Here is a 26857-nt window from a genome sequence, read left to right on the forward strand (position 1 = left end):
AACAATAAAATCTGTTGCATGGGGCATGGTAAGAGAAGAGAAAGGGATGTGTACTGAGTCAGGCCCAAGATCCTTTAGCACAATATCACATCCTCAGTACCAGCCAGGAGCCAATTCCTGGAGAAGGCATCGCCTACCACTAATAATCCCGTAGCCAACAACTGTTTTCAGCTCCAGTACTCCCTGAATCCAGAGGAATTTCTTTGGGTTTCTCCTCCATGAATGTCCCCCATGAAATCAGACAAATCTTTAGCATCTGCAACATCATTCGGGAGGGAATTTCACAGATTTTTACCCTTTGCACATACCCCTTACAGGTATAATACGTAATCAGAATGTACACAAGGGTGGCTTTTTAAAAAATTTTTGGACTAGGACTGTTGGTTGAGGTGTGTGTGTAGAGAAGTGCCAAAGGTGAAAGGCCAGAGAGGTGCCAAGAGTGCAGAAAAAGAATCCAAAACACATCTTGGCTGAGATGTGATGGTTTAGAGAGGAAGAAAGTGCAGTGTGTGTGTGTGGACGTGCACAAGTGATGCACCAGTCAGCGCCAATGTTTTGACCTGATGCATGATTGAACGTGGCCATCAGAGGTGAAGGAATTTGCTTAAAAAGCCGTGCTAAGTGAGGAGAAAGGAAACCCTCAGAGACAATGGAGGCAGTGAATGTAAGTGATTTGGCAATTAGCATCTCTCAGATGGCGTTGGAAGCCAGCAAGAGTCACAATTACTTCATAGCAGCTGTAAGGAATTCACGAGATTTCATCTCTGGTGTTCAGTCGATCCCGCACCCTTCTGCATTCCCTCTAAGTGGCTTAGGCTGGAACGTGGTATGGCAGCTGCTGGCCACAGGCACATGAAATTGTCTAATGGAAACTATCATGGACACAGCAATTACCCAATGACAAAAAAGTAAAAAGAATTGAAATACTAGCTGGAAGGCAGGAAAAGCAAGCAGCAAGATGAGTGCATGTGTGTGCATACACAGGGAATGGGGCACTCCTTTGTTTCAGAGAAATAATCATCCTTATTAATCTGCAGGTTTGCAGGACAAGGACTTATGTTAATTTGTTATTCAGAACAATTTTCTAGGCTCTGATCAGAATGATTTGTCCCAAGACACAGTTTTTAGCCTCATTTGCTGCTCTCCCTCTCTCAGGGCTCTGAGGCAGCGAAGGTGAGTGCACGAGGGAATCACACGGGGAAGGCTCACCTGGGATTCACTGGCATTGTTCATGTTCAAAGGACTAATTCAGCCTTTGCAACTTTTCTGGAACAGGGTGTGAATGGCAACACAAGACTCCAGATATAAATTCCTCAAAGGAGAAGAGACTCAGCAATAAAATAGGTCTACAACTGCATGAAAAAGCATCTCTAACTGATTCAGAGCAGCTGAAATCAAACATAAGGAACACCCTTAGAGCATCTTCATGCATTGATGAATCAGGATGTCTTTTCTGACACTACTAGAAAGAGGGTCACAGTTTTACAGTATTACTATTGAGAAGAAAAATTGTATAAAAAGAGATTTTGCCCTTAGCACTTCCTCTGTTAAGAACAGAAGAGTGCTTCCCGTGGGAGTTACTAGCATTTACTTTCTATTTGAAGCAGATTATTTGGATTAAGTCTCTATTTAACGTTGTATCTGCTGGTAGCTAGTGGTAACAGATCTATTAATTACCTGATACATCTGGAGGTGCTGTACACAGAGCTCGGTATAGTGAGTGCTTTTGATATAATTGTAGTACAAACCTCGAGCATTTTTTCACTTTAAATGTGTTTACTTCTAAAAACAATTATTTAAAAAGTTTTTACTCAGAGAAAATACTTTTCAGAGTACAAGAAAAAGAAAATAACAAAACATAGTGTTCTGCATCACTCAGAACTTGGCTGACAGGTAAACGATGAAAAAGGAAGACCACATAAATACATTTAAAAAGGACTACTTAATGATTATTTCTACCTCAAGGCAGCCAGCAGGGAGGCTCTCTCTGACCCATGTTCTTGTTTTGGTCCCACAGACTGGGATGAATGTGCTTCCCAAGCTGAGAATGACTGCTCTGTGTTTGCAGAGTGTATCAATTTGATGGGCTCCTACCTGTGCAGAACCAAGACAACCGTGGATACCAACCCAACCCAACCTGGAAGAAACTGTGAGGGTGAGAAAAAGGCTGGCATGTAGTTTTTCTTTGCCATGAAACATTGGAATAAGTTGTGGGTTTTCACATCTGCTTTTATTGCATCTGTTCATATAATTGCACCTTTGCAGTCTGTGCCTGAGGGATTGTATATGACCGATCTGAAACTTTATTTATTTATTTATTTGGAAAAAAAAACCCCTATATATATATATATATTTGTATATTTCCAGATGAAATCTCCCTGAGATCCTCCTTGATAAGCCTGATAACTTCAAGGAGTACTTTTCCCTCTTTGCTATGTCTGTGGCTAATTTCCTCCCATTGAGTTGATCCATGGCCTTGCCAACCAGACCCAGGAGACCCAGGAATCAACTCTGCTTCTTTGTGTCAGCACAAGCCCATAAAAATCAGATTCAACCCCATAAAAATCACAAATTCTACAATGTGTTCATGAACATCCAACACCTGTTTTTGTAAGGCTGCCATGGGGGCTTGAGTGGCCTTGGGGCCATTTTCAGGCCAGGCCCTGGTGCCTCCTCACCCAGTTTGAGGCCCCATTTCAAGGAGTGTTTACTGTGTTGCAGGTGAGATTGTGGATCCTCTCACTGAAACCATGGCTCCTGAAATAAGAAACAGCACAGACTTTACTCTTGAAGAAGGAAGCCCTGCAGGCCCTGCTCCCACTGCCACCAGCGGGACGGTGGCTGCTGCAGACCCGGAGTCAAGCACCGTCACACTCCTCCCTGCTGCTGTGCTGCCCCTGGGTGACAAACAAGCATCCCACAGTCCCACCAGTGCTCCTCCAACCCCTTGGGAAAAAGGTCTGGCCCCACAGATGGGTTTCAGCAGGGACAGCAGCCCCACGGCCACGGGGGTCACACCCAGCGGGGCACTGGCCGTGGGCACAGAAGCCACAAGTCCATCACAGCAAAGCTCCGTGGCCAAGGCTGCTCTCCCAAATGTGCCCATGGGCACGGCCAGGCAAGAGCAACTCAGTTCAGTTTGGCTGTCTCCAAATCAAACAGCCTCTGCTGCCACCAGGACTCACACGGGAGGTGGCCCTGACACAGCTCTGCTGGGCACAGGGAACATTCCCACCCTCAACGCCACTCTCAGAGCAGATGGAGAGGTGGGGAGAGAGAAGAGCTCTTGGTCTGAGGAGCACACTGGAGCCCTGGGGTCACCTGCTTTGCCAGGCACCTCTGCAGCCCCCAGCCCAGACCGCAGTGAGTACACATCCCACGGGATCTGCACATGTGGGAATTCAGCTGGGGGAGAAGCAAAGCCCCACTCAGAGTTGGGAAAAAGGCATCTAAAACTATTTTTTTCAATGTCAAAGTAATTTTCTTGTTGTCTGCAATTTTTTCTATATCAATGATATTTTCTGCAGGAATCGGCACTCTCTCTTTTCTAAATCAGCTTGTGAAAACGATTCCTCTTCCTGGCAATTTAGCAGTTGCTTTTATTGATGTTACATTTCTTCAGCTCAAAGAGGAGGAAGCACATCAAAGAGTGCACTGCGAGTGGCTCACGGCAACATTTGCTGCTTGCCCTTTTGCCGCAATCCTGGTTTTCCCTGCAGCCTCTGGCACCGGGGCACTGCAGCAGCAGCTGTCTATGGAGTTAACTTAGGGAGCTGGGGAGGAAAAGGACCTGCCTTCCCATTCCTCTCAGCAGAGGATGATTAGTCAGAGTCCTTCACAAATCCCCTGTGAGGCAGGAGCTGCCTGGAAACCTGTGAGACAGAGTTTCAAGAGCTGTAATTGAGAGCAACAAGGCTGGCAAAGGTTTCATCTGTTTGGGTTTGGGCAGACGTGTTGCAGCTAATGAGGGGATTTTTCTGTTGGTTGGAGATGAATCATATGTCAAAGAATCAGATTTGGTCTTAAAATTACAGTTTTGTTTGAGATAGGACAGCTGCTGTCTCTGCCCATCACTAAATATATTTTTTTTCTGTAGTGTGTCACTATTCAGTTTGCCTATGTCAGTTCTGCTTCTGCTTGTCTTTGTTGTGTCTCTCATGCCCTCCACACCTCTCTGATCCCAAGTCACACTTCACTCTGCTCTTTTCTCTCCCCCTCCCCTGTGATCTCGTGTTCCTGGTGGTCTCCACTCATCCAGCCCCACTTCTGGTTCTCCTTCATTCCTTTCTCCCTGGAAAATGCCTTTTTCAGCCATGTAAGGCCAGTTCTGCTGCTTCTCCAGCCTCTCTCCTCCCCCAGCCCTGCTCCCCTCCTGCCACCCTGCCCTGCCTTTTTTAGGAGGAGAGAAGACAGGAGCTGAACAGGGCATTGGCGCAGCCCTGTTCAGCTCCTGTCTTCTGTCCTCCTAAAAAATGTGTTTGGTTTTTTTTTAATGAAAACAAAGTGAGTTTGCGGTTTGTTTGTTTGTTTGTTTGTTTTAAGTATAAAATTAGCTAATTTTAACTGACAAAAAAACCCCATAAAGGTTGTTTTCTCCCAGCTGGAAAACAAACGGAAGGATTCTACACAAAAAAAAGTTCAGTTCGTAAAAACTTGTTTTATATTCCTTATGAGTCAAATATTTAACCAAGAGCTTTTGCTGGGAAAGAAGCTTGTGAAAGGATTATGCCTAAGGAATAAGAGCAAGAGTGACCAGAGTGGCATCTCACTAGCCCAGGGCAGCAAATTCAGAGGGCAAATGCCCACATTTGGTGAAGTTTCATATGCAGCTCCTCCTTGTGGCATCACCTCTGACCTGGAGGCTCAACCTCAGCCAATTTTTCATAGTCTGGTCTTTTAAATACCAGGGTTTTTTTATTATTATTTGAGAATTGTTCAGAACATTTTCCCCTCTCGCCTGAGATGTGTTTTATCCCCTAAATACCTGTGTTCATGTGACAGGACAAGAGATGGCAAAAAAACCCTGCCCAAATCCTTTGATCTGACTGGTGGTGGTGAGGGCTCCTTTGGGATCAGAATTATGCTGGGATAAAGGAACCCTCCTTCAGTGGTGTCGCGGGTTGGGGCTAACCTATGACAAGTGGCTTGCTTCAAGCAGGCATTTCTCCCCTCCTCTGCAAAGCTTTACCTGATTATTAATTCTTTTTCTCCAGTATCTGTCCCAGTTCAAATGATTATTTTTCCAGTGTGAGTAGAACTTTGATGTAAAGTCATCCACAGAGTTTATGCAGAGCTTTATAATTCCTGCTGCTTCAAGGAAAGCAGCTAAAATGGGAGATGAAAACTGAATGTAGGAGTCTGACAGTGTCAGAGCTGGAACCTGGTGCCTGGTATCCTGTGGAGATGCACTCAGGTGTGTGCAGGGAGGAAAGCAGGTTGCTACACCAGAAAGTAAAGACTGGTAACTTGATTCACAATTTTAAACTGAATCCTTAGCCAGATGACAAAGTTCTTGAAGTTTTGGGTGAAGACTATCCTATATTTATATAAACCATTGAGACATTAGGTCTTGCTGTGCCAGGAGTGATGATTTGTTAGGAGCTGGGGGCAGAGTGGAGGCAATTTGCTGGCAATGGTCACAGTGTTGGGTGATAGCAGTCATCACTAAATGGATGCCAGGGGCACAAATCGTGCCTTGAGAAGCCCTTTCTCTCATCTCTGATCACCTTCAGTGACCACAGTAACAATGCCAAACCCAGAGATATTGGGAAACACAGAGAAATCGGGAAATAAACTAAAATGTTTGAGTCTGCCTTAATGCCATTCAGCAGATGTGAATTAATGGGGAAGTGTACACCCAGCTGGGATTCATCCTGTCCCACCACAGCTGTCCAAAGTGTGGATGTCTAAGCTCAGGCAGCCACCCAGCCTTCCTCTGAGGCTGCAAGGAGGACTTGGTGCTGCAGTGGTTTCCCTCTGGAGGGATTGGTGGGACAACCAGCTGAGCCTGGGAGAGCAATTCCAGTGCCCGAATAGAGCAGCATTTCAGACATCCCAGAGCATCCAAGGCAGAGCTGGCAGATAAAAGACCTACAGGAGGTCAGTGCCTTTCTCGAGAATCGTCTGGGGCTCTGACAGGGCAGACTAAGATGCTGGGTGTCTTATTTTTAGACTTTTGGGGTTTTGGCTACATTTCAGAGGGCTGGCCTTCTGCTGCTATGGGTTGATGGATGTGGCCAGGAATGTTGGACACTGTCACATACCTGTCCATGCACTACAGTCCATAAAACACATATTTAAATTGTCTTTTTTCTTACTTTGCAGACTTCCAGAAACTTAGTGGCACAGTTTGGATAACAAACATGGAATACTTTCCAGGCTTTAGCAATACAAGCAGTGAGGAATATCAGACCTTTGCACAGCTCTTTGTTGATGAAGTAAGTGGGGAAGAAGGACGTGACCTGTTACCTGTCTCAGTAAAACCCCATGTATGGTCTTTTCCCCCAAAGCCTGGATAACTCATGTGTGTCACTTGACACACCTGTAGGGTCTGGCTTCCCCTGACTGCCTGAGATGAGTGTGGATCTTTAGAGGGAGATCAGGATTTTGGGATTCTCTGGTGCCTCCATGTCCTCTGCTTCTCATGCCTGGTTATACTGAATTATTGATCTCCTCCAGGGGTGTGCTGGAAAGTTAATGGAACTCACAAAGTGCTCTGATACCCTTGCCCTGAACAGCACTATACTAATTAGCTGAATGATTGTTGTTATCTTTTGTAGCAGTACCTCCAGGCTGGGAGTTCTTGTAATCATCCTGGATTTTGTAGCCCCATATCTGGAAAGGGAGTGGTTTCTTGAAAAGTCACCTCTGCCCTCACTTCTAATTAGAGTGCAGGATATCAAAGCACAACATGGTATCTGCAGTACCTTTAACCCTCTCAGGATTCTCGGGCATTGCCTTTGACAGTATCTAATATTGTAGTGAATTTATCAGAAGTTTGCTCCTTCTGATGCTCCCTCAAACACACCCATGCCTGGAAAGCTTCTGGTTATGCTGGGCTGCTTTATTGCCTTCCTTATCTCCCCTTCACTGTCTGTGTTTTCAGAGGCCTTGATAAGTGTGGTGATAAATCCATCACTGGCAATTTTATGGGTTTTCAAATCCTGCAGAAGCCTCCCCAGACTTACTGGGGACAGAGCCACGATGTGCCACTGGAATACAGCTGTCACAGGGGCACAGGGCACAGGCCAGCCCAGCCTGGGGTCACAGACGGCTGCAGGGAGGGAAGAGGGTGATCCATTTATCCTTCCTGGACATCAAATCAGTTTCCCACTGGTCCTGACTGGTTTGCACCTTTCTGGGTGTGTTAGGAGAGCACAGCTTTCCTGGAGCTGCTTTGGCCCCAAGCTGTCACATCAGAAAAACTGTGACAAAACGAGAGTGATGTGATTAGCAAAGTGAAAAGGGAGCAATTCTCCATTGACCTCGCTCTCATTCAGCACCACACTCTGCCCGAGGCTGTTTTAGAACAGCACAGTATTGAAATGGACTGAAATTAATGTATTTTCTTCGTTCAGTCAGGTATCTTAGTCCAGAAAATCATGAGGACTAATATATTTAGGAAAAATTGTAAAATGGTTGCATAAAGGAACAAAACAAAGTTTTGTGTCAGTTTTACCTGGGTCTCAAGTTTTCAGGCAGAAAGTGATTGCTTGTGATTATAAGGAACTAACTCCTTTTCCCAGCACTCTGGTTTCGTGGATCAGCTGGAGAGATGTGTTAGTGTTGATTCCTTCCACCTCTGAGCCACTGTATATGGGCTATAATTGCATAGCTGCTGTAAATAATATTACAAATATTGCATTTCTAGATGCCAAAGAAAATTTAGGAGACCAGAAAAATCTGTATAATTTCTTTTCAGGTTATGAGGACCAGAAATGGGTCTTTTAAAGTAAATGAGGAAAGTTTTATGAGCTTTAAAAGCACTCTCAGGTTCCAGTTAAATACAGTTTGGCAGAGATTTTTTTTTAAACTTTGGACTCACCATCTACAATTCAGAGGATTTATAAATCCTAATGTGTATAATGTTCTTTAGCCCCAGCACTTAAGTGCCATGTGGTTAAACTGGCAGCACAGCAAATGGAAATATCATCCTTTAAATAATGTGTAGATGAGAAGGAGGTAAAAACTTGATGTTACAACTTGCACTGTCATTGTCCAGGCCAGTTCCACCGCCTTTCTTGTAATGCAGCTTAAAAAAAAACATGGCTAAAGGTAAAAGAGTATTTAAGTCCTGGGATTCATTCAGCTTGTGTTTTGCAACACCCCAAAAAGAGTACCATGGCATGTCCTCAAGAAAATCAGTCGGGAAAGAAAAAGGTTTGAGTTGAAAACACATTCACTGAGGTGCAATAAATTCCCAAGTGGAAAGCTTGTTTTGAATTTGGGTGTCTTAAACTTAGCTGAGTGACAAGAGGTGTGAAACTAATAAATGATAATGCCTTATGAAGGTGACCCCCTCATTTGGAAGGCACAAAGCCTATGTTTGTGTAGCTGAATGCACCTAAAATGATTGCAGTTAAAGCCATCTGAATATGGGATGAGTGTTGGTACAGGGATTAAGGAAGTTTCACTATTCCAGTGTAATTTCACCCCTTTTTTAGTTTGAGTTTGCCCACATCCACATCCTGGAAGCTGCTGCTGATGGTGGCTGGGCAGATGTGTGCTCTGGTCCCTTCTTCCTGAAGGTGCAGCCAAACCACAGACACTGGGGAGGGATTTTTAAAAAAACAGAGTGAAAAAACAGGATTCATGCAGTTTTCTGTTCAAATTCATTTACCTTTTACTTACTTATTCCCAGTTACCAGACTGTCAGTGCACTCCCTGCTTAGGTTTCCTTTGTGTGCTACAGAAATTGCAGTACAATGACAGACCTGAAGAAAATTTCTCTTGTAAGAAAACCCCATACTCAAGGGTATTATATATTGAATATTTCTGTCCAAAACGTTCAGTTCCCCCCCCCCCTCCTTTTTTTTCTAGCCCTGCCTCATCAAGCATTATTTTGATAACCCGGGGTGTGGTACCTGTTGGGAAATCCTGGAGTCTCTTGGATAAAGGGTTTTGTAGTGTCACCTAGTGGCTAAATACAAATACTGTGAATGTGCCCCGACGCTTTTCAAGCTCCGAGTCCTGCTTTGGGAGGAAAAATAGGAATAAGGACAGAAACAAAACAAACAAACAAACACTGTAGCCAGCTGGGGACCGGGCTCTGCTCCCAGGGAACAAAGGACAGGACAAGAGGAAACGGCCCCAAGCTGGGCCAGGGGAGGCTCAGGTTGGACACCAGGAGGAATTTCCGCATGGAAAGGGAGCTCAGGCCTTGGCAGGGGCTGCCCAGGGAGGTTTGGAGTGCCCATCCCTGGAGGTGTCCACGGAAGGGCTGGAGGTGGCACTCAGTGCTCTGGGCTGGGGACAAGGTGGGGATTGGCCAAAGGTTTGACTTGATGATCTCAGAGGTCTTTTCCAGCCTAAGTGATTCTGTGATTCTGTGAAAAAAAAGAACTGATAAAATGAAATTTCAGGATAGACAGGGAAAGAGGATGAAATCAGGGTGGGCTAAGAGGATGTCACAGGTGTCTGTGTTTAATGTTGAGAACTTCAGACAAAAACTATGAAAGCTGAAAACTTAGGTCTGAACTCCAAATTTCAGTACCTGCTTGTGAAACAGCAGAAAGAAAGAGTAGAAGGAGCCCAAGAGGCCCTGTCTTAGTGAAATGGGAGATTTGGGGTCTGACAGGGCCAACCTACATTCTGCCCAGGTTTTTAGAGAGGAGTCAGCTGTCTCCATCCTCCCAGCTCTGCCTGCGTGCTCCATGGGGCACCCCAAGCTTTGCTGAGTGGGACTTGCAGGCACATGGGAGCCCTTTCCAGGGGCACACGTGGGGTTTGCTCTGTGCCATGTTACCTTGGCACCCAGCACGAGAAACACATCAGCTCTGGTGACTCAGGAAAGGGCTCAGGAAAGGGCTGCAGGACACCTGCAAATCCTGGCACCGCCTCAGGGCTGGGTATCAGACAGCAGGGAAGTCAGGGCTGGGTAGTGCACAGCAGGCAGGGCACAAGGGGTGCAGAAGCTGTGAGAATCCAGCACTAAAGGCACCAGGCTCTGTGTGTGGGTGCAAGGCAAACAAGGATGCTTCTCCTGATGCCTCCCAGCGCTTGCCTCTTCCCTGGGCTCTTCCTGGTGGGTGTCACTGCTGGGGTCCCCGAGCATTACCACTGAAATAAACTTGGCCTTAAACTCATGGCTGAAATCCAGCCCTGCTGCTCCAGATATTTCCTGCAGGAATCATGCAGAGGAAGATGTGGTTGGAGGTGGCCACAGTGTAGCCTCCACCTGCCCCCTTAATACCCTGGTCTGGGCATTTAAAAAGAGGTGGGTTTTGCTTGGCTCTGGTGAGAAATCAGCTGTAAAGCAAGGCTTGAAGGTTACCTGCTCTAAGTTGTAACACTTCTGGGCTGAGAGAGCCCTCTGAGGCAGTGTGGAGTGTCAGGAGAATCTTTAGTTCCACCAGCAATTCCTTGCACTGGATTGCTCCTCTCCCCAGAGGCGTTTTGAGAGGCTGAACATGGGATTGTCCCTGCAGTCCCCTCCCTGCCTTTCTGTTAGCAGAGGCAAGGTCTTGTGCCAAATGACAGATGAGATATCTTAATCGCTTGGCTTGTTTAATATTCATGCTTAAATATGCACCACATCCTTCAGCTGCTCTGGAATGAAAATGTTACAAACCAAAAGGTCAATTTTCTGCTGCTTCCCTCCAGAGAAGGAAGCACAACACTCATTTCTGGGCAGTGTACACAGCCTGAAATGTAATTGCTCCGTCTGCCCACGTCCATGTACATTTTGTTTTTATTCCAGGTGCATAAATCTCTGCCCCTTGAGGTGCTTCAGCAGATGGATGCTGGTCTGATTAAAGTGCTGGTAACGGGTGTTACTAATGGGACCACAGTGGTAAGTTTCAATCTGCTGGTTGCAGAAGATGTGGATGTCCACCACGTCATCACCACTTTTCGTGAGGCCTTCGAACACAGCTCCTACTTCACCATTGACAGGAGCAGCCTCTCCATGCACAGTAAGGAGCAGCTTGTGCCCCAGTAGCTCTTCAGAACTAGACAGATGACAAAGGCTATTATTAATCTGTATCTTCTGAGGTGAAAGCATCTGGAAAACACACGGATGAAAAGCCTTTCTCTCTCCTTATATTGCTCCTGCTTATCCATCCAATAAGTTTTTCAGAGAACACCCATAGGTGATGTAGGAAGTGAGGTACCACTGATCCAAAAGGATAAAACCAACTGGTCTTTTTGCCTATATCCAGAATCAGTTTTAGAGAGAAAAAGGCAAGGGGATGTGATGCCTTTTCCTGGTCTTAAAATCAAGAATCAAGCATGGTTAGGAGGGAAAAAGGGATTTTACCTTGGTATTTATTTTAAGGATCCTTAGGTGCACACGTCCAGGTTGAATGCACTCCAATGCACACCGCAGTGCACACACACAATAGATCGAGTATCACGTTATAGGTGTTACTAATTAGCAAATCTATCAAAGATTTCCCAATTAGAGGCTCAAGTGAGCCCCCCTCCCCAAGGAACCTTCCCCTGGATGGTTCTATCTTAGTTTACAGAATGTGTTCTGGAGAGGACCTTGGGCTCTGGGGCACACTGATCCCTAAATACAAAGCTTCTAAAATATTTACTCTCCTAAGCTTGACAAACAAGTCCAAGAATGCAGGCAAAAAGCACTAGGAATACAGAAGTTGTAAAAAGGTATAACAGGGGTACAAAAGAAAAGGCAAAAAATCATCACGGCATCAGATGTTAGAAAAAGTGGTCATGACTTGAGGGGTTTATAAGCTACCAGTGGAAATGGGTCCCTGAACACAGCCGTAACTAGCACTGTTTAAAATTCTTCAAGAACACATTACCCTGTGCTTTGCACTGATAATTTTTCCATGAGATAGGAATCCCAAGAAGTAAATGAACATGTGAATTCTTCTGCAGTGGGAATAGTTGTTTCCCTCACACACCTGTGGGTCTTCAGGTGAAAGCCCACACTTTGCCAAGCCCAGCATGATGGCTGATTTTACAACTTCTTTTCTTTTGTATGTAATTGAGGTAAGTAAGAAGAAACATTAGTCTCCTGACTAAGAGAATTCTGCTGAATTCTGTTTCACAAGTCACCTCTGAAAAAAATACCAAATCACTGGGAATTTATAGGATCACAACTATCTTGTGGTAGTGCTTTGTAGAGTGCTTGCCCCCTTCAAACCTGGGCTAAAACAAAGGGTTTGTTGCAGGGACAGGTCCCCATAGAGCAGTGGTTGGTGCTGCTTTCTGAGTCCTGCCTATGGTATGGTTTGCCCTGGTTTTTAGATTTTGGAAAGAGAAAGAGAAGTAAAAGCATGTTTCTCCCCTCAAAAATGAAAATTTTGGCCAGGTAAAAATTAAGACAGCAACTAGACTGCAACCTGGACCAGTCACACAAGCTTTCTACTTCGCTTATGCTGGGCATTTACTCAGCATCTCCTCAGGAGTGTGAAATGGGGAAAAACTGAGGAGGCCCCTGGGGTTAGAAGCATCCCCTTGGGCTGTTGAGCACTTCAGGATGAGAATGTACTATATTAATATTTAATGCTGTAAGGTTCTATTAACAGTTCTGTTTCTCATATTTGCCTCAAAAAATAGACAGGATTGCCAAGATTATTGGTGATTTTCATTAGCAGAGGCAGAGGGGACAGAGGAGGTAATAGAGAAGGTAACAGAAAGTACTTGATAGGTGGCTTGACCTCTGTATGGCAGCAGGGAGGAAATGCTGGTGTTACAAACTACCTTTTTGTATGAGCTGATTCCTCTGGCTTCTCTCTTTCCTCAGGCCATTTGTTAGCTGATGTATGATGGGTCTTTAATCTCCTAAATTCTCTTAGGCTTCTTCAGTAATTTATATTTGGTTTTGTAACCACGGCGATAAAGAATGTTTTTACTGAAGCCACAGCGATTTGTCAATTGACACCAGCCTTTGTTCAGTTTTGTTTAACTAAGATATTAATGTGATAACAAGTTTCTGGGAGATCCAGCTCTGCAGGAGCTCCAACTTTATTTTCTTTCCTCTATTGTGCAAATCAGCAACTTTTTCATTCAGGGCATTTCTAGAAGCTGGGCAGTTCCAGAAGGATTTATGTATGTGTACAGATTTTATATATTGTTTGGGAAAGAGATGGTATTTTTATGTTTAAGCAACTAAAATTATTTAAGGGAAGTTTTGAGCGATGAGACACGTTGTTCATGCTTCCCTGAAAATGGAGTTTATTATCTTGATTCTCTCTCAGTCAGTAGTGGGTGAATACTCAGGGTATAACCAGGGAGTAACCCCAGACCTGTGCTGGATGTTGGGTGTTTGACACACACATTGATCTGAACCTGTGCTTCCCTCTTCGCCCACTTTTCCTTCCTGGAACCATTACTGATTGCTGCATTTGTTCATCTCTCTGAGGAGACACTTGTGCAATATGGGGCTGCCACATGAGGTTTGTCCCACACTTCTCCCAAAATGGGTTTTCCAAAGCACTCAAGGTCCCATCTTTTGGGTAGTAACTGGTCACAAATGAGGCCAGGTTTTTTGTCAAACTCCTTTCTATGCCCCCAGCCAGAACTGGGCAGTCTCCTACAGCTCCAGGCAAAAACATACAAGCACTTGTTGAGCAACTTCCAGTGGGGGATATTGTGCAAGTACTGATCTTCCAAAAGCTGTATGTACATGTGTTACACACTAATTAGTGCAGCTACCAGGAAATAAAGCACTTCAGCTTTACTGATGGGCACTTTATGTGTCTCTTGGGCTCCTTTTTTAAAAAAGCCCCAGCTTGGGCAGTAAGTAGAGCAGGTTAAAAGAACAAAAGAAGCTAGTTTCCTGCCAGTGACTGTGAGTTTCCTCCTAAGAGTTTGCTTTTGCCTGATGAGACCAATCTGAACTTGTAAATCACAACAGTTCCTTTATTTTTGGCACTCTTCAGCATTTCCCTTCAGCCAGAAGGCAACAGTGACGGATGAGAAACCTGTGCACAGCACAGTTCTGCCTGTGACATCTTTGCAAACCTCAACTCGTGTTTCCTCCCCTGCTTCACTGGACTTCTCTCCTGCTGAGCATGAAGCTCTGGAGGACACCATGTTCTCCAGCACAGTGCTGCCTCCTCTCACCATGGATCCCATGGCAACTCTTGATGTTTCTCCTCGAGCATCTCCAGTCCCCCTTGTCAAACCCACCCAGGAGGTTTCCATTCAAGACGCAGTGAGCGTGTTTTGTGAAATTGAGAGGATCGTCCTCGCCATCCAGAAGAGATTCTTGCAGCAGGAGTCTATCCCAGAGAGTTCCCTGTTCCTGGGGGAGCCTGGCTGCAATGTGAGCACCAGCAATGGCACCCACGTTGTGCTGCAGGCAGCCTGGAGTGACTGTGGCACCCAAGTTGAGACCGTAAGTCCTCTGATCAAGGGAATGCCAACAAGCTCTGGAACGCTTTTTTTTCTCTCTTTCAGGAGGGGAGAGGCAGTGGAAGACCCTTAGTTGGGTGTACAGTCTATTAGTTGCTGAAATTCCTTTGGAGAAAGAAATCCCCTTCCTGTGACGGAAAATTACCTCTCAGTGTGTGATGAGAAGCATGAATGAGAAGGGGACTCTTTGAGGTCAGGCAGCAAAACTCAAGGGCCTCTCCAAACTGAGAGACACTTACCATGCCTCTTCTGGGTTCCCTTTGCAGCTGTCTTTTCTTAAAAGCAATTTCATTGTCTCATGCTGACAAATACTTCAGTTGCTACCAGGTGTGGGGACAAAGAGTGCTAGCTCTCTTCAGACCCCAAACCACTGGCTATGCTCAGACCATGCCTAGGTACAGAAATTCACTTGATGATCATTCACAATGATCATTGCCCCATCCCTGGAAGGGTTCAAGACCCGGTTAGATGGGGCTCTGAGCAACCTGGTCTAGTGGAATGTGTCCCTGCCCATGGCAGGGGGTTTGGAACTTAATGACTTTTAAAGTCCCTTCCAGCCAAAGCTGTTCTGTGATTGTATGATTCTGTGATATGGTAAAAAGGTAAAAAGGGGGAAGACTGGTGGATTTTCATTGTCTCCCTGTGCAGCAACAAAGATACTGGAGGTTTAATCTGTTTGATTTTTGCCGTCAGGAGAGTGGGGAACACCCAAGCACCTGAAGATGGAAAGCTCTGCTATGTCCCTGGAAACACTGATGTTCACAGGCTGTGCTTTCTCCTTTCTGTGCTGCAGAACATGACTACTACTGTAGTGAAAACCACCCTTCGGAATGAGGTTTCTGCTCAGGGAATAATCCACCACTTGAGCATTGCCAGTCCCATTCACTGCGTGTTTCAGAACGATGTCTTGACTTCCTCTGGGTACACTGCAGAAGGGTGAGGAACAACTCTCTCTGTTTGAAATGCTGCTGCATTGGGAAAACTCCCAGGGACTGTAGCTGTATCCAGTGACAGTTCTTGGATCAGTCTGCCAGCCTGGGAGTGCTGTGCTCAGGAGATCCCTGCTATGTGCTTCTCTTCTACTCCAACTAATGTGCCAGGAGTTCCAACAAGCTTGGCCTTTACCTGGCTAAACCACAGGTGAAAATAAAGCTTTGGGAACCACTGGTTCAGGAGTCAGAATTCCTGACTCCTCTTTGCCTTCCTGGGCAATCCCTTGTAGAAATAACAGCATTTTCCTGCTTTTGGAACATATCATATATCTTTTCACTGATGGGGGCCTGCAGACTGCTGTGTGGCTTCTGAGAATGGCAATTTTTAACCCCCCACAAATCCTTATTTGGTCAACTTGAAAAACCAGTAGATACGTCATGCAAATACTTTTTTCTTGTGGAAGGCCCCATCTTCAAGTAAGATGGAATCAGAGCCACACTTCACAGAAAATCAAAGCTGTGCTCATAGAAAAATGTGACACCACAAACTTTGCTCTTGTGGGGAGTGTTCTCCCTTCATACAAATGCACCTCCTCTCTTGTTTATCATCGTGCTTCAACTCTTGGCACCAAACCCAGTTTGTTTCCTAGCCCTGTCTAGAGATTGTATTTTCCTTTCTATTCCTCAGCAAAGCCTTTGTCAGGCCACTTCTCTTGGAGCTTTGTAATTTTCTCAGGCCTTTCAGTTCAGATTTGCCCTGTCTCATTATTTTGGCTCTTCTCTTCTACACAAAGCTTTTACTGTCCTTATTTTGAGCTTTCAGAGAGGTCATAGTCTTGTTCCCGTTCTGCTCCGCTCAGGCATTTCTCTCTGCCCTATCTGAATTGCTGAGACATTCTACCCTTTGGGTTTTCCCACTTGTGTTTCCATGCTCTCTACCTTCCCAGCTGAAAACTCGATGCATTTTCACCTTTCCTTTTGAACAGTGTCCTGACATCCTGGACTGCAGATAACCCTTCGCTATTTAAATGTGTGGAGTCACAGGCACTGATTTATGACTTGCAGAAACTTACAGTCAAATTTGTGGTCTTTAAAGAAGGATCATTGATTTTTCAGACTTTACACCATCTTTGAGGATTTGCACGGATCTGGACGCTTCAGAACAGAAATGCAGTTGTTTATTGGAAACTCCCCAATCCCCAAAAATTTCAGCGTCTCTGCCAGTGAGGACGTGCTGATCGAAGTGGGGATGCAGAGGGCAGACAGCAAGCTCAAGGTGGTTCTCACTGACTGCTGGGCCACTCCAACCAATAATTCAGTGGATCCCCTGTCATTTGTTTTTATCAGCAACAGGTACAGCAATGTCAGTGGTACTGACTAATAACATGTTATATTTTAAATGCCTTTTGTGTGTGTTCTCATCATTCACATGCACTGTCCCTTTCCATTTGGCCTGGTTACACCTTCTTTGAGCAAGAAAGGTAGATGTGAAAAGGGATTTCGAAGGGCCATGTGGAAGTTTCTTGAGTTTTGTTGTCTTCCCTACAGTTTTATCAGGGAATTGTGCTTCTGACCTGAGGAAAACACTTGAAGGTGATTTTGGCAGTCAGTAGTGAAAGAGCATTTGAAAAGTGGGTTCTTTATCTCCTTCTCTGTGGTTCAGAGATTCCTCTGTGGTTTCAGCTTCACCAAGAGCTTATGTGCCTCTTGTCAATGAAGAAATAGGTTATTTGATTCCTCACACATGATATTAAAGCAGCCTCTGGTGAAAGAGGAGGTTTGTTCCTGTCTTGATCTCTGATCTCACCCCAATGTCATATACCTTGGGCTCACCTGCCACCTTAAAATACAGGATAATCCTTTTGCTCAATAAAAAAACCTATTTCTTTTAATATTATGTTCTTTCAATTTGTGTTTGGTGAAGCCAAGTTTAAATCCTTCTTTCTGTTACTCTTTCCCTTCTTCTCCAACTCTCCAACCACATCTCAAATCTCTACTTGGTTACTGTGAGAATAAAGCAGCAGACAGCCCCTTGTCACCACTGCACTGCCAAAGCTGCTTCATGGAGGGTCTGGCTCTGACTTCCTAGAGGAAGGAAAGCCTTGAAACCCAAGTTCTGTGCTATAACCACAACCTGCCTTCTCTAGCCTTAGCTGCTCTGTGTGTTTTTTGTCTCCCTTTTCAGCTGTCCCATCCCCAATACTTATACCACGCTGCTGGAAAATGGGAATTCGAGCAAAGCACAATTTAAGATGAAAATCTTTTCCTTTGTCAACAATTCTGTGGTTTACTTACACTGCAGGATTCGTATTTGTATGGAGACACCGGGAAGCACCTGCAGGACTGTAAGTGTTTTGCTCTAATACACCGTTTTTCCCCCCAAAATATATTTTTCTCAGTGCCATATGGAGTCCTGCAAAGCAATGGAAGGAGTAATGTTTCCAAACAGGCTTTAAAATAACTCTTGAGGCTTCCTTTGTTCTCTGCTGAGAGCAGAGAGGAGTGGGGAAACACTACAGCCATATGGAAGTGTCAGTCTGTCTTCCCCTTCCTCATCCTCCTAGATAAAAGCATGGAGCTTGCACAGAGCTGGGGAACCTGAGAACTGGACCTTTCACCTCTGCACATAGGGGTGACTAAAAAGCCATGAAATTAGGCTGGTTGGAAAAGTATCAGCTGAGATGGATGTGTCATAAAATAGGAACTCCCAGAGTAGCAGTCTGAAGAATGTCTGAGTAAATTTATACATCTTTCTGTCTGTTTTTTTCCCCTTTGCAGATTTGCTTCTTCAGCTGAGAGTTTAGGTGCCAGGAAAAGAAGCTCAGTGTCTTTAAGTTTCTAGGGCTGTGACTTTAATAGAGTTTACTATGGCTTTTTAAAGCCTGAGTACTTTTTAAAGCAATAAACCAAGCCATGTCCTGATAAGAACTGCAGTTTTTGTCTGTGCTACAAAGCATTGCTTTGTTTCTTTTCTCTTCCAAGTAAGTGATACACAACTTTATCTAAAAATGTGTTGCTAACATAGAAGTAAGAAAAAGTATGTTTTACTGTTGGCTTTTTTTTCTTACTAGCAGACACTTGGGAATTCTCCTCTTCCTCTGCCAACCTTCCTGGATCTTTTTCTATCAAGGATGTTTTCATTAGCAGTTTGGTGTTCCCCCATTGTTTAACACTTTCCTCTAGCTCTAAATAACACAGTTCAAACCAATTATAAAGCAAATGATCTCTTCCTAAAAGATTAAAAAAGGCTACCAGAAGATGCTTGTTTCCTTTCTCAAAGTGTAAGGCTTCCTCCAGATTAAAAACAAAACAAAACAAAACAAAACAAATCAAGTAGGGACAGGAAACATGACTGACAATGGTAAGATGGCTCCAGTTTTGCAGCTGAGTATGAATATAAATATATATATGATGCATTGTTCTTTCTCCTATGTAAAATTTACCCCTATGAAAAGTCAGTGAATTCAGTATCTTAGATTGAGGTTAAACAGTGATGTGGGAAAGACAAGCACCAGGCACATCTACACAGGGTGAGAAATGGCTTTACAAAGAAGGGGAGAGGAGCTGCAGAAGGTGCAAAGATCAAGGAAGATGAGCAAGAACAGAGGGTATTTGTAAATAATGTAAAAATGGCTGGGAAAGTGCCCTGAGTCTGGGATCTGACCCTTTTATCTGTTACTCTGGGGAAGACTGACTTGATTCAGGGCAGGTTTAGTTCATGTAGCTCTTTACCCACAAAATTGAGACTTACATCTTGTATTATTTCCTCTTACTCAGTCTCTTTATTCTTTGTTTTCTCTGTGGAAGAGAGTAAGGTGCTCTAAAGTTTATAGCTAAAAAAATAGACAAGTTGAAGAGTAGTAAGAAATGAGTAAGAAACATGACTTTGAATGGGAAGAGGAGGGATGTGCCACCACCATGCAGATGTTTGGTGGAACGTGGCTGCTCCATGGCCATGTGGAACCAAAAAATCATTGCCATCAGGGAGCACCTCCATAAATGTGTTCTCCAACAGACCCACCTGCCTGGGAAAGCTATTTGAGGGCAGGCCAAAGTCATAAGTAACCCCATGGGTATTTTTCTGGGGGCTGACCCAGGCACTGTTGCTGGCAGTGGATTGTAGAGGTTTTCCAGTGCCAGACTGGTAACACTGGTGAGACATTCTTGAGTACACAAGCTGGTAAGACACCTGCTGGTTTTGCTGATGGTGGTATGATGTTGCAGTTTCTCTGGGGATTTTTTGCCCTTCCAGGAGAGCCACAGTATCTTTTGAATAATGCCAGTAGCTTTTGGTTCCCATCAGAGACCTTTAGGCTGCAACTTAAAACGATAAGGTAGCAAAGAAAAAAAAGGAAGTGTGCAAAAAATGCATGTGCAAGTGCTGTTCACAGAGAGCTAAAGCAGCTGACCCCCAACATCCCACAGGACAGGGATTCCAGACTTGCAGTTCCCAGATTAGTGGTTCCCATGTCACTGAAGCTGTGGGTAGCTCCAGAATGACACGTGGCTCGTCAGGGTCTGAAAGCTGCTGCTGCTTTTGCTGGTGCTGGTTGCAGTATCTGCTGTGCCTGCCATGGGCAGGAGAAACATCCAAACAAAAGTGCTTACAAAACCCTGGCATTAGTGATAAATTTATTCTCCCATAAGATTTCTCTAAAATAAACAGAAAGTTAATGAAAAGGTTGTCTGTGCGAAATGTCTGTTCACAGCAGTGTGTTTCAGTGTGACTAATTACAGATTTTATACTGATTTTTCCCTGATGCCATTTCTTTTGGACTTCCTTTTGATGCTAATTTCAGTTTAACAGAGCATAACATTAAGAAACAAAAGCCCGATGGTGAGAGTAGCACTGGGCTTTCGCAAGCTCATCAGAAGGCTTTGTATTTTTAATTAGTAAGCCACATGACTTTCTGGAGTTTGAATTGATCATTGCAGAGATGCCACGCAAGGGCTCGACTCCTGAAGGCTGGAGAAACCATCGCCCTGCACAGAACATCCTGGGGACCCCTGTGTAAATCAGCTGGTGAGTTGTGAACAGACGCCTCAAAAAGGGGGCCCAGCATGACTATCACGCCAAGATTCTTTTGTGCTGGCAAAGGAACCTGGAGGCCTGTGATACACAGGGTTTTTCTGCCCCTCTCTATTCCTTGGGAGCAGGCATTCCTGCTGGAGCCACGTGGCAGCGTGGAGAAGCACGTGCCCTCCTCGGAGCAGGGACTGTCAGGCTGTCAAGGGAATGTAGAAGGGAAGATAAAGTGCCTTTGTGTAGCTGTTTGCACAGGGTAGCAAGTGCAACAACCACAAAATCAAACAATTATTTCAACGGTAAGGTGTGAAAGCAGCATCGATCGTTCAGACTGCAATCGGTTTTCCAAGTGTTTACACTGCTGTTAGTCTGCAATTATTTTGGGCTCTGAAGTCCCAGATCGGAGGATGTAAGAGATTTCATTGTTGCCTTTCCTGTGGCTCCCTGGTATTGACTTCATTACCACGGTGAGGGGGAGTGGCAGAGCCCAGCTGATGCACAGCACCTCTGGTTAATTTGGTGCAACACAGGTTAATTGAGGGCAAACAGCAGCACTATGGACAAGCAAGGTCTAATTTGTAATGCACCTGCCTTTTCTGCATTTAATCTGAGTGATGCTTTCCAGGGCACCTGGGGTCTCTCATGTTTTCAGTCATTTGGTCCCCTCCAGCTTTACATTTATAACTTATTAACATAAAACACTCACTGAGAGTGTTTTGGCTCACCAGTATCAGTCTTAACATGTGGCTACCTTGAGTAGACAGTTCATAATGTTCTTTTGGATCTAGGAACTGACTCTGACTTAAAAGAATGTATTTTTCTTCCATTACACAGTCTGTTCAAATAGGCCCTCAGTGCTCATTTCTGAATTAGTTATTAAAAAAAAAAAAGTAATTAATGCAGCTTTCTTTGTTTAGCTCTTACGACAAGTAGCTCTCACTCCCATTTTTGCTGGAGATCCTGGTGCATTTCTAATTTTGAAAAATGGCCATTTCCCTAAAAGGCCTCTGGTGAGAGGAGCTTTATTTGGGTTGTACTATGCTGATTTCTAGGCAAAGGCAGCACTACTGGCTGCTGTGTCCTATGTCCAATTTGGATACTCACACCACATTTTAAGTGATCTACATCTCTGTGCTGAAGGAGACAACGTGAATTATGATGTCAGGTAAAACAGGTGTAACTGCTGCAGTGAAACATGAAAAAGCTTTACCTGCTCTGCCAACACCTGGTCACATGTTACAGCAAAAGCCACTGTTCCACATCCTCAGGAGGGCCTGTTCTGTCTGTGTCTGGCTACAGGCTGCCATTTCCACTGTGCATGTTCTGCTTTATTCCTTTGTTTTATGCTGAAATGCAGAAATAAGACTAAAAATATTACACAGCACTGCTTTGCCCTGCCTTGGAATGATGCCCTGGGTGTTATGTAGCTTGGACACTGCTCTTACTGACCTCTGTGGTTGCTAGCAGTGCCCTTTGGCCACAAATCTTGTTCCTAATTGTAGGCATGTGTGCAGTGGTATTATCTTCTGTGTACCTCAGGCACCACACAAGTGCCTGGCAAAACAAGTGCTGTCCTGAAAATGTAAGCAAACAAATGCAAGTTTTTGTGGGTGCATCGAGCCTTTGCAAGAAGGAATTACAAGAACTTGTGCAAACATGAAGAGAGGCACAATGAAAAAGGGAGAGGGGTTTCTGCTTGCAGATTTGGACAAACATGTGGAAGTGGTTAAAAGGGAACCAGGAGAACACTTTCTGTCTGTGGTCTGTGGTGCCTTGGGAGGCAGTTGGCAACGTGGGACTTGACTCTTGCCCACACTGGGGCACTTGGTGTTTGTTCTTTCCTCCCCCTCGGAGTCTGGGTGCTATTCCAGCAGAGCACAGGTCTCCTGCAGGTCCTGTGTGTGCCCTGTCTGCCAGATTTGTGCAGACACTGCAGACAACTTTGGGCTGCTCAGTTGGCTCTAAATAACTGCTCAGATGCAGAGTGGAACCCGTGGTGACCAAGCCAGGGTGACTCCAGTGACCACCCCAGCCACACCTCTGCTGGCTCAGCTGGGAGCTGAGAGACCCAGCACACACAGAGAATCCTTCCCCAAATACTCCGTGTTTGAAGAGCAGTTACATATATGATAAAAGCAAATCCAGTCATTTGTATGATCATAGATGGATGGAGGCAGGACTAAGATAGGAGAATGCTTCACCTCTAAAGTCCTCCTGAAAGTAAGGCAGCATTTCAAAAAGTCACCAGCGCTGATTCTTTAATTCTTATTTTAGCTGAAAATCACACTCATGTCTGCAAGGACTCTACACTTGTATGCAGAAAGAGAACATGGACTGTTCTCACACCCTTTCCAAGAGAATCATCCTCCCCAGAAGGCTGATACACTTCTGTAGCACAGTTCTATACTGGCATGTTGGGCAATTTGTAGGCAACTGTTTCTCTCCCCAGTAAAAGATTTAGGAATTTCAAAGCTTTTTTCTTTCACCTCTTGATTTTTTAAATTTTTTTTTTTTTTTTTTTTAGCATCTGGTATGAAGAGAGAGAAGAAGGCTGGAATGGGAATTGGGTACATCATCCTCATAGCCCTTGCTGTGTTTGGTTTTGTGCTGGGAGTTGTGACCCTTCTCATTTTCCAGTACCAGAGAAAGATGGGAAGATACAACTTCAGGATCAAGTCTGACAACTTCAGCTACCAAGTGTTCTATGATTAGTGATTCACAGGTTACCACATGTAAGTACTGAACTATGATCAGTTACATTTCTTAGCTGTTTGTCTCTTCCTGAAATGGTGAAATACTTGTAGATGATCATCCTTATTTTGAGAGTGTTTGAACCTGCTGTCCTTTTTGCTGTGGGTAAAGGCCATATAAGTAAGAAGGAAATTCCTGCTGTTCTTCCCTGTTTTCAAATACTGCAGACTTTAAGAGGAGGAAGACAGCACTGTGTCCTTCATCTTCCTTCATGGCTTTGAGTAAATGGCACATCACTTTAGAAAACACCAATAAGCATTTCCACAAAAAAACCCCATGTAATTTTTGGGTTTAAACCAGTGATTAGTATAATAAAGGAGAGAAACTTTACCACTCTCTTTATAAATTTTCTTCAGAAGTTGTCTCTTTCTGCAAAAGCTGGGGTTTAATTATTATTTTTTGAGATTTTTTTGAGAAAGTAGTGGGATGTTAAATATAAAGAGCTTGAAATATTGATGATGCATAAGCAGTGCTTCCGTGTGCCTGCAGAGAGTCTGAAAAGACAGCTCTGAGGAGACTTAACCACTGCCACATTTCTGCCTCTGAAACCTGGGAATTCAACACTTTTCCAGGATACCACAGGATTCAGCACTTTTTCTGTAAAATTAGTGTGCTCTGGCAGCTCACCATCATTTGCATGGTTGTCTCTTTAAGAGGAGGAGAGAGAAGTGAGAAAGCTGGCAGGCTGAAAAACAACACCTAACGCTACTTCAGAGCTCAAGGATGTTTGCTGTGGGTCGGACTCTGCTCCCGGGCTCATTTGCCATTATTGCCAGAGTTAGTCAGTGACCCTTCCCTGGTGCTGGCCTCACACAGGACAATGCCCTGGATTCATCACGATGGCATTTGCAGATATTTCATTTCAATTGACCGAGCACAGTGATGTTTAATATACACCACAGGGAAAGGGCAGGGAATGCTGTCCCAGCTTCCTGCTTGTAAGTCTTGGATAGTCACATTTAGCTGTATTTCCCTGTCTTTCATCCCACAGACCACCCTCTTATCCATCTCTGGGCAGCTCCTGGGAGATGGCCACAGGTGAGGGTGATGCTCTGGTGGCTTCCCAAGGGCTGGATGTGTCAGGAGTCCCAAGGGAAGGTACCTGGGACTCCTTGGTACAACTCCAGCAGCTGTAGTTCCATCAGGGATACAAATCCCACCATGAAGCCAAAACCCAGCATAAAGGGCATATCGAGGTTCATTAAATTAAAGCCTACACATGAAACCTCTGAGTCTCTCCACAGAGGCAAGAATGGCTCCTCTTGCATTCATCATTCTGCTCTCCTGAGTAATACCTCGTAGTAATGGGAATTCTGGAGTTGTGCAAAGAGATTGTAGCATAAAGGAATTACCAGGCTCATAACGCTTATACATCATGTTGGAGTCTCAGCTAACAGCTCCTTTTAGGAGCTGGAGCTGCTCAGCTCTTCTTTCCTCTGTATTTACTGTCTTTGGAAGGTAGTTGATCACCTGTCTCAATCCTGATTAATTTGGTTTTTATTTTTTTTCCTAGTGGGGATCATGTCTCATCACTTGGAGAACTGAAGTTTGTCTTCACTCAACATTTGGCTTTCCTTGCTCTACACAACACTGACTTTTCCAAATTAATGTCGTATTTAAAAGGTTCCTATACCACCTTTCCCCCTTGACCTCTTTTTTTCTTAGCAATCTGGTTCTTCCCTGGTGTCCTAAGAACTCTTTGTGACAACAGCTCCAGGTTGAAGTGAATTTTGGTAGTTTGCCCATGGATAAAATAGAAGGGAAGAAAACAAAGACCTCTGGTTCTCTCTTCAAGTTCCAAGATCTGGTGTTCTCACTGTGACACATCACTATGAGCCCATGTTAGCATCACTTGTGCCATTAATATTGACAAGCTGCATGTTCCCATAGATATTCGAGGAAGTAAATCAGCAAACCCCCATAGAGATCTCTTTTACAGTTTGTAACTCGCTGTTTACTTAGGGTGAGGTTGAAACTTTGAGCTGCAACAGTGTTGAAGACCTAATTGTGCAACGCCTTAAGTATACAGAAGATGGGAAACAAGCATTGGATTTGCCACCAAGTAAGGAAAAGCCACTGTGGATCTGGGACTTAACCTACTCAGGGTGTTCTTCAGCATGAGTTTTTAAATTTTATTCATTCTGTAATTGACAAGGACTCAGTGGAAGAGAAAGAAAAGAAAAAAGAAACTATTTTTGTTGCTGGCAGCTCATGTTTTTCCAGCTAAATCAATTGGTACCTGTGTATTCTGCTTAATTAGACCCTAATGATTGTGCAGTCAGGCCACACAGTGCTGCCCACCTAAGAGAGAGCTCTCCAATTGCAAATGAAGAGTTATAAATTTGACCTGGGTTTTTCCTGGCTGCAAGACCACCAGTGCAGCAGCACAGGCTCAGTTTACGTGGTCCATTGGGTACAACAACAGTCAGTTCAGATGGATAAACTGGAGCAAAAATCTCTTCCATGCAGTCAGCATGTCCTGCAGGGCTCTTTCCTGGGCTGCTCTTGCCTGCTGCCCCAAATCTCCACCTCAGTGAGTGTGTTGGAAGATGGGGGGTGAAGAGGAGTCAGTAACCTGTCCCACCACCCCTTGGTTCTGTTTGCTGCAGTCACTCCTCCTACACAGTGATAATCTGCTGTGCCTGGGTCACATCTAACTCAGTAATTTATAGACAAACTAATTCCTCCTTAAGCTCAGTGGACACCATTATAACTAACTCTTAGTGGAAATTGGTCCTTAGCTTGAAGCCATGAATGTTTCTAGTAGGCACTGTACTTAAGTGCTGATTTTTTGGTACAGAATAGCACAAGAAAGTGGCTTTTCTATCTTCCTAGTCCAATTTCTATTAGGTAGTAAGATTACTGGGTAAAAGACTTCCACATTTTGCAAAAGGTTGTACTGATTGATTTTAGAGCTTTTATATATACCTTTTAAATATATCAATAAATTTCAGAGTAATCATTTGCATTCTGCTTTAGACTCAAGGGACTCTGTAAGGAGTAAGACACTTTGACTTGCCTTTTCCTTGTGGAAATAAGAGTTACCAGATCCTGATCTAAAAAAACAAAAATCCATTTAGTTGTAAGTGGTGAAACTGTAAATTATCTTCTCAGTCTTAGTCTGATGAATGTGGAATCATAGAATGGTTTGGGTTGGAAGGGACCTTAAAGACCATCCCATGGGCAGGGACACCTTCCACTATCCCAGATTGCTCAGAGCCTCATCCAGCCTGGCCTTGGACTCTTCCAGGGGTGGGGAGTCCACAACTTCTTTGGGCAACAACAAAACCATTAGTTCTTGTTATGTGGGAGTCTCTTAACCCTTGCTCAGCTTGCTGTCAAATGTGAACTGTGTTTGCCTTCTGCACTCAGTGACAGGATCAGCTGTTTTACTATAAATACTTTTCTAGTTTTTGGTACTTACAGTCCTGAACTTCTTGGAGGTGACAGGATGAGAGATCTGCCTGTTTATTTTGGTGGAGCTGTGCCATTTACAAAAGCTGAGCACTACTCCTCAGGATTAAATGTGAACCAATTGCTTGTATTTGATACCTTGCATGCTCAGTAGAAACTGCTATTTGTATCTGAGTCTATTTATAGGAAT

The 26857-nt window shown here is 44.4% G+C and overlaps 1 protein-coding gene across 1 annotated transcript in view; it reads left to right on the forward strand.

The window, feature by feature from the left end:
* The window catches only part of UMODL1 (uromodulin like 1), a 49626-nt gene extending 22769 nt beyond the window's left edge, over positions 1-26857 (forward strand). Inside the window, exons 11-21 of the mRNA XM_069017459.1 lie at positions 2018-2155; positions 2722-3363; positions 6325-6437; positions 10919-11132; positions 14070-14527; positions 15338-15480; positions 16593-16829; positions 17662-17821; positions 20412-20499; positions 23027-23234; positions 24767-26857. Coding sequence (XP_068873560.1) covers positions 2018-2155; positions 2722-3363; positions 6325-6437; positions 10919-11132; positions 14070-14527; positions 15338-15480; positions 16593-16829; positions 17662-17821; positions 20412-20499; positions 23027-23214 — 2381 coding nt within the window. The 3' untranslated portion in view covers positions 23215-23234; positions 24767-26857. The remainder of the gene's footprint in view (positions 1-2017; positions 2156-2721; positions 3364-6324; positions 6438-10918; positions 11133-14069; positions 14528-15337; positions 15481-16592; positions 16830-17661; positions 17822-20411; positions 20500-23026; positions 23235-24766) is intronic.

The sequence above is a fragment of the Aphelocoma coerulescens genome, chromosome 1, assembly GCF_041296385.1.
Source record: "Aphelocoma coerulescens isolate FSJ_1873_10779 chromosome 1, UR_Acoe_1.0, whole genome shotgun sequence".
NCBI classification, from domain to species: Eukaryota; Metazoa; Chordata; class Aves; order Passeriformes; family Corvidae; genus Aphelocoma; species Aphelocoma coerulescens.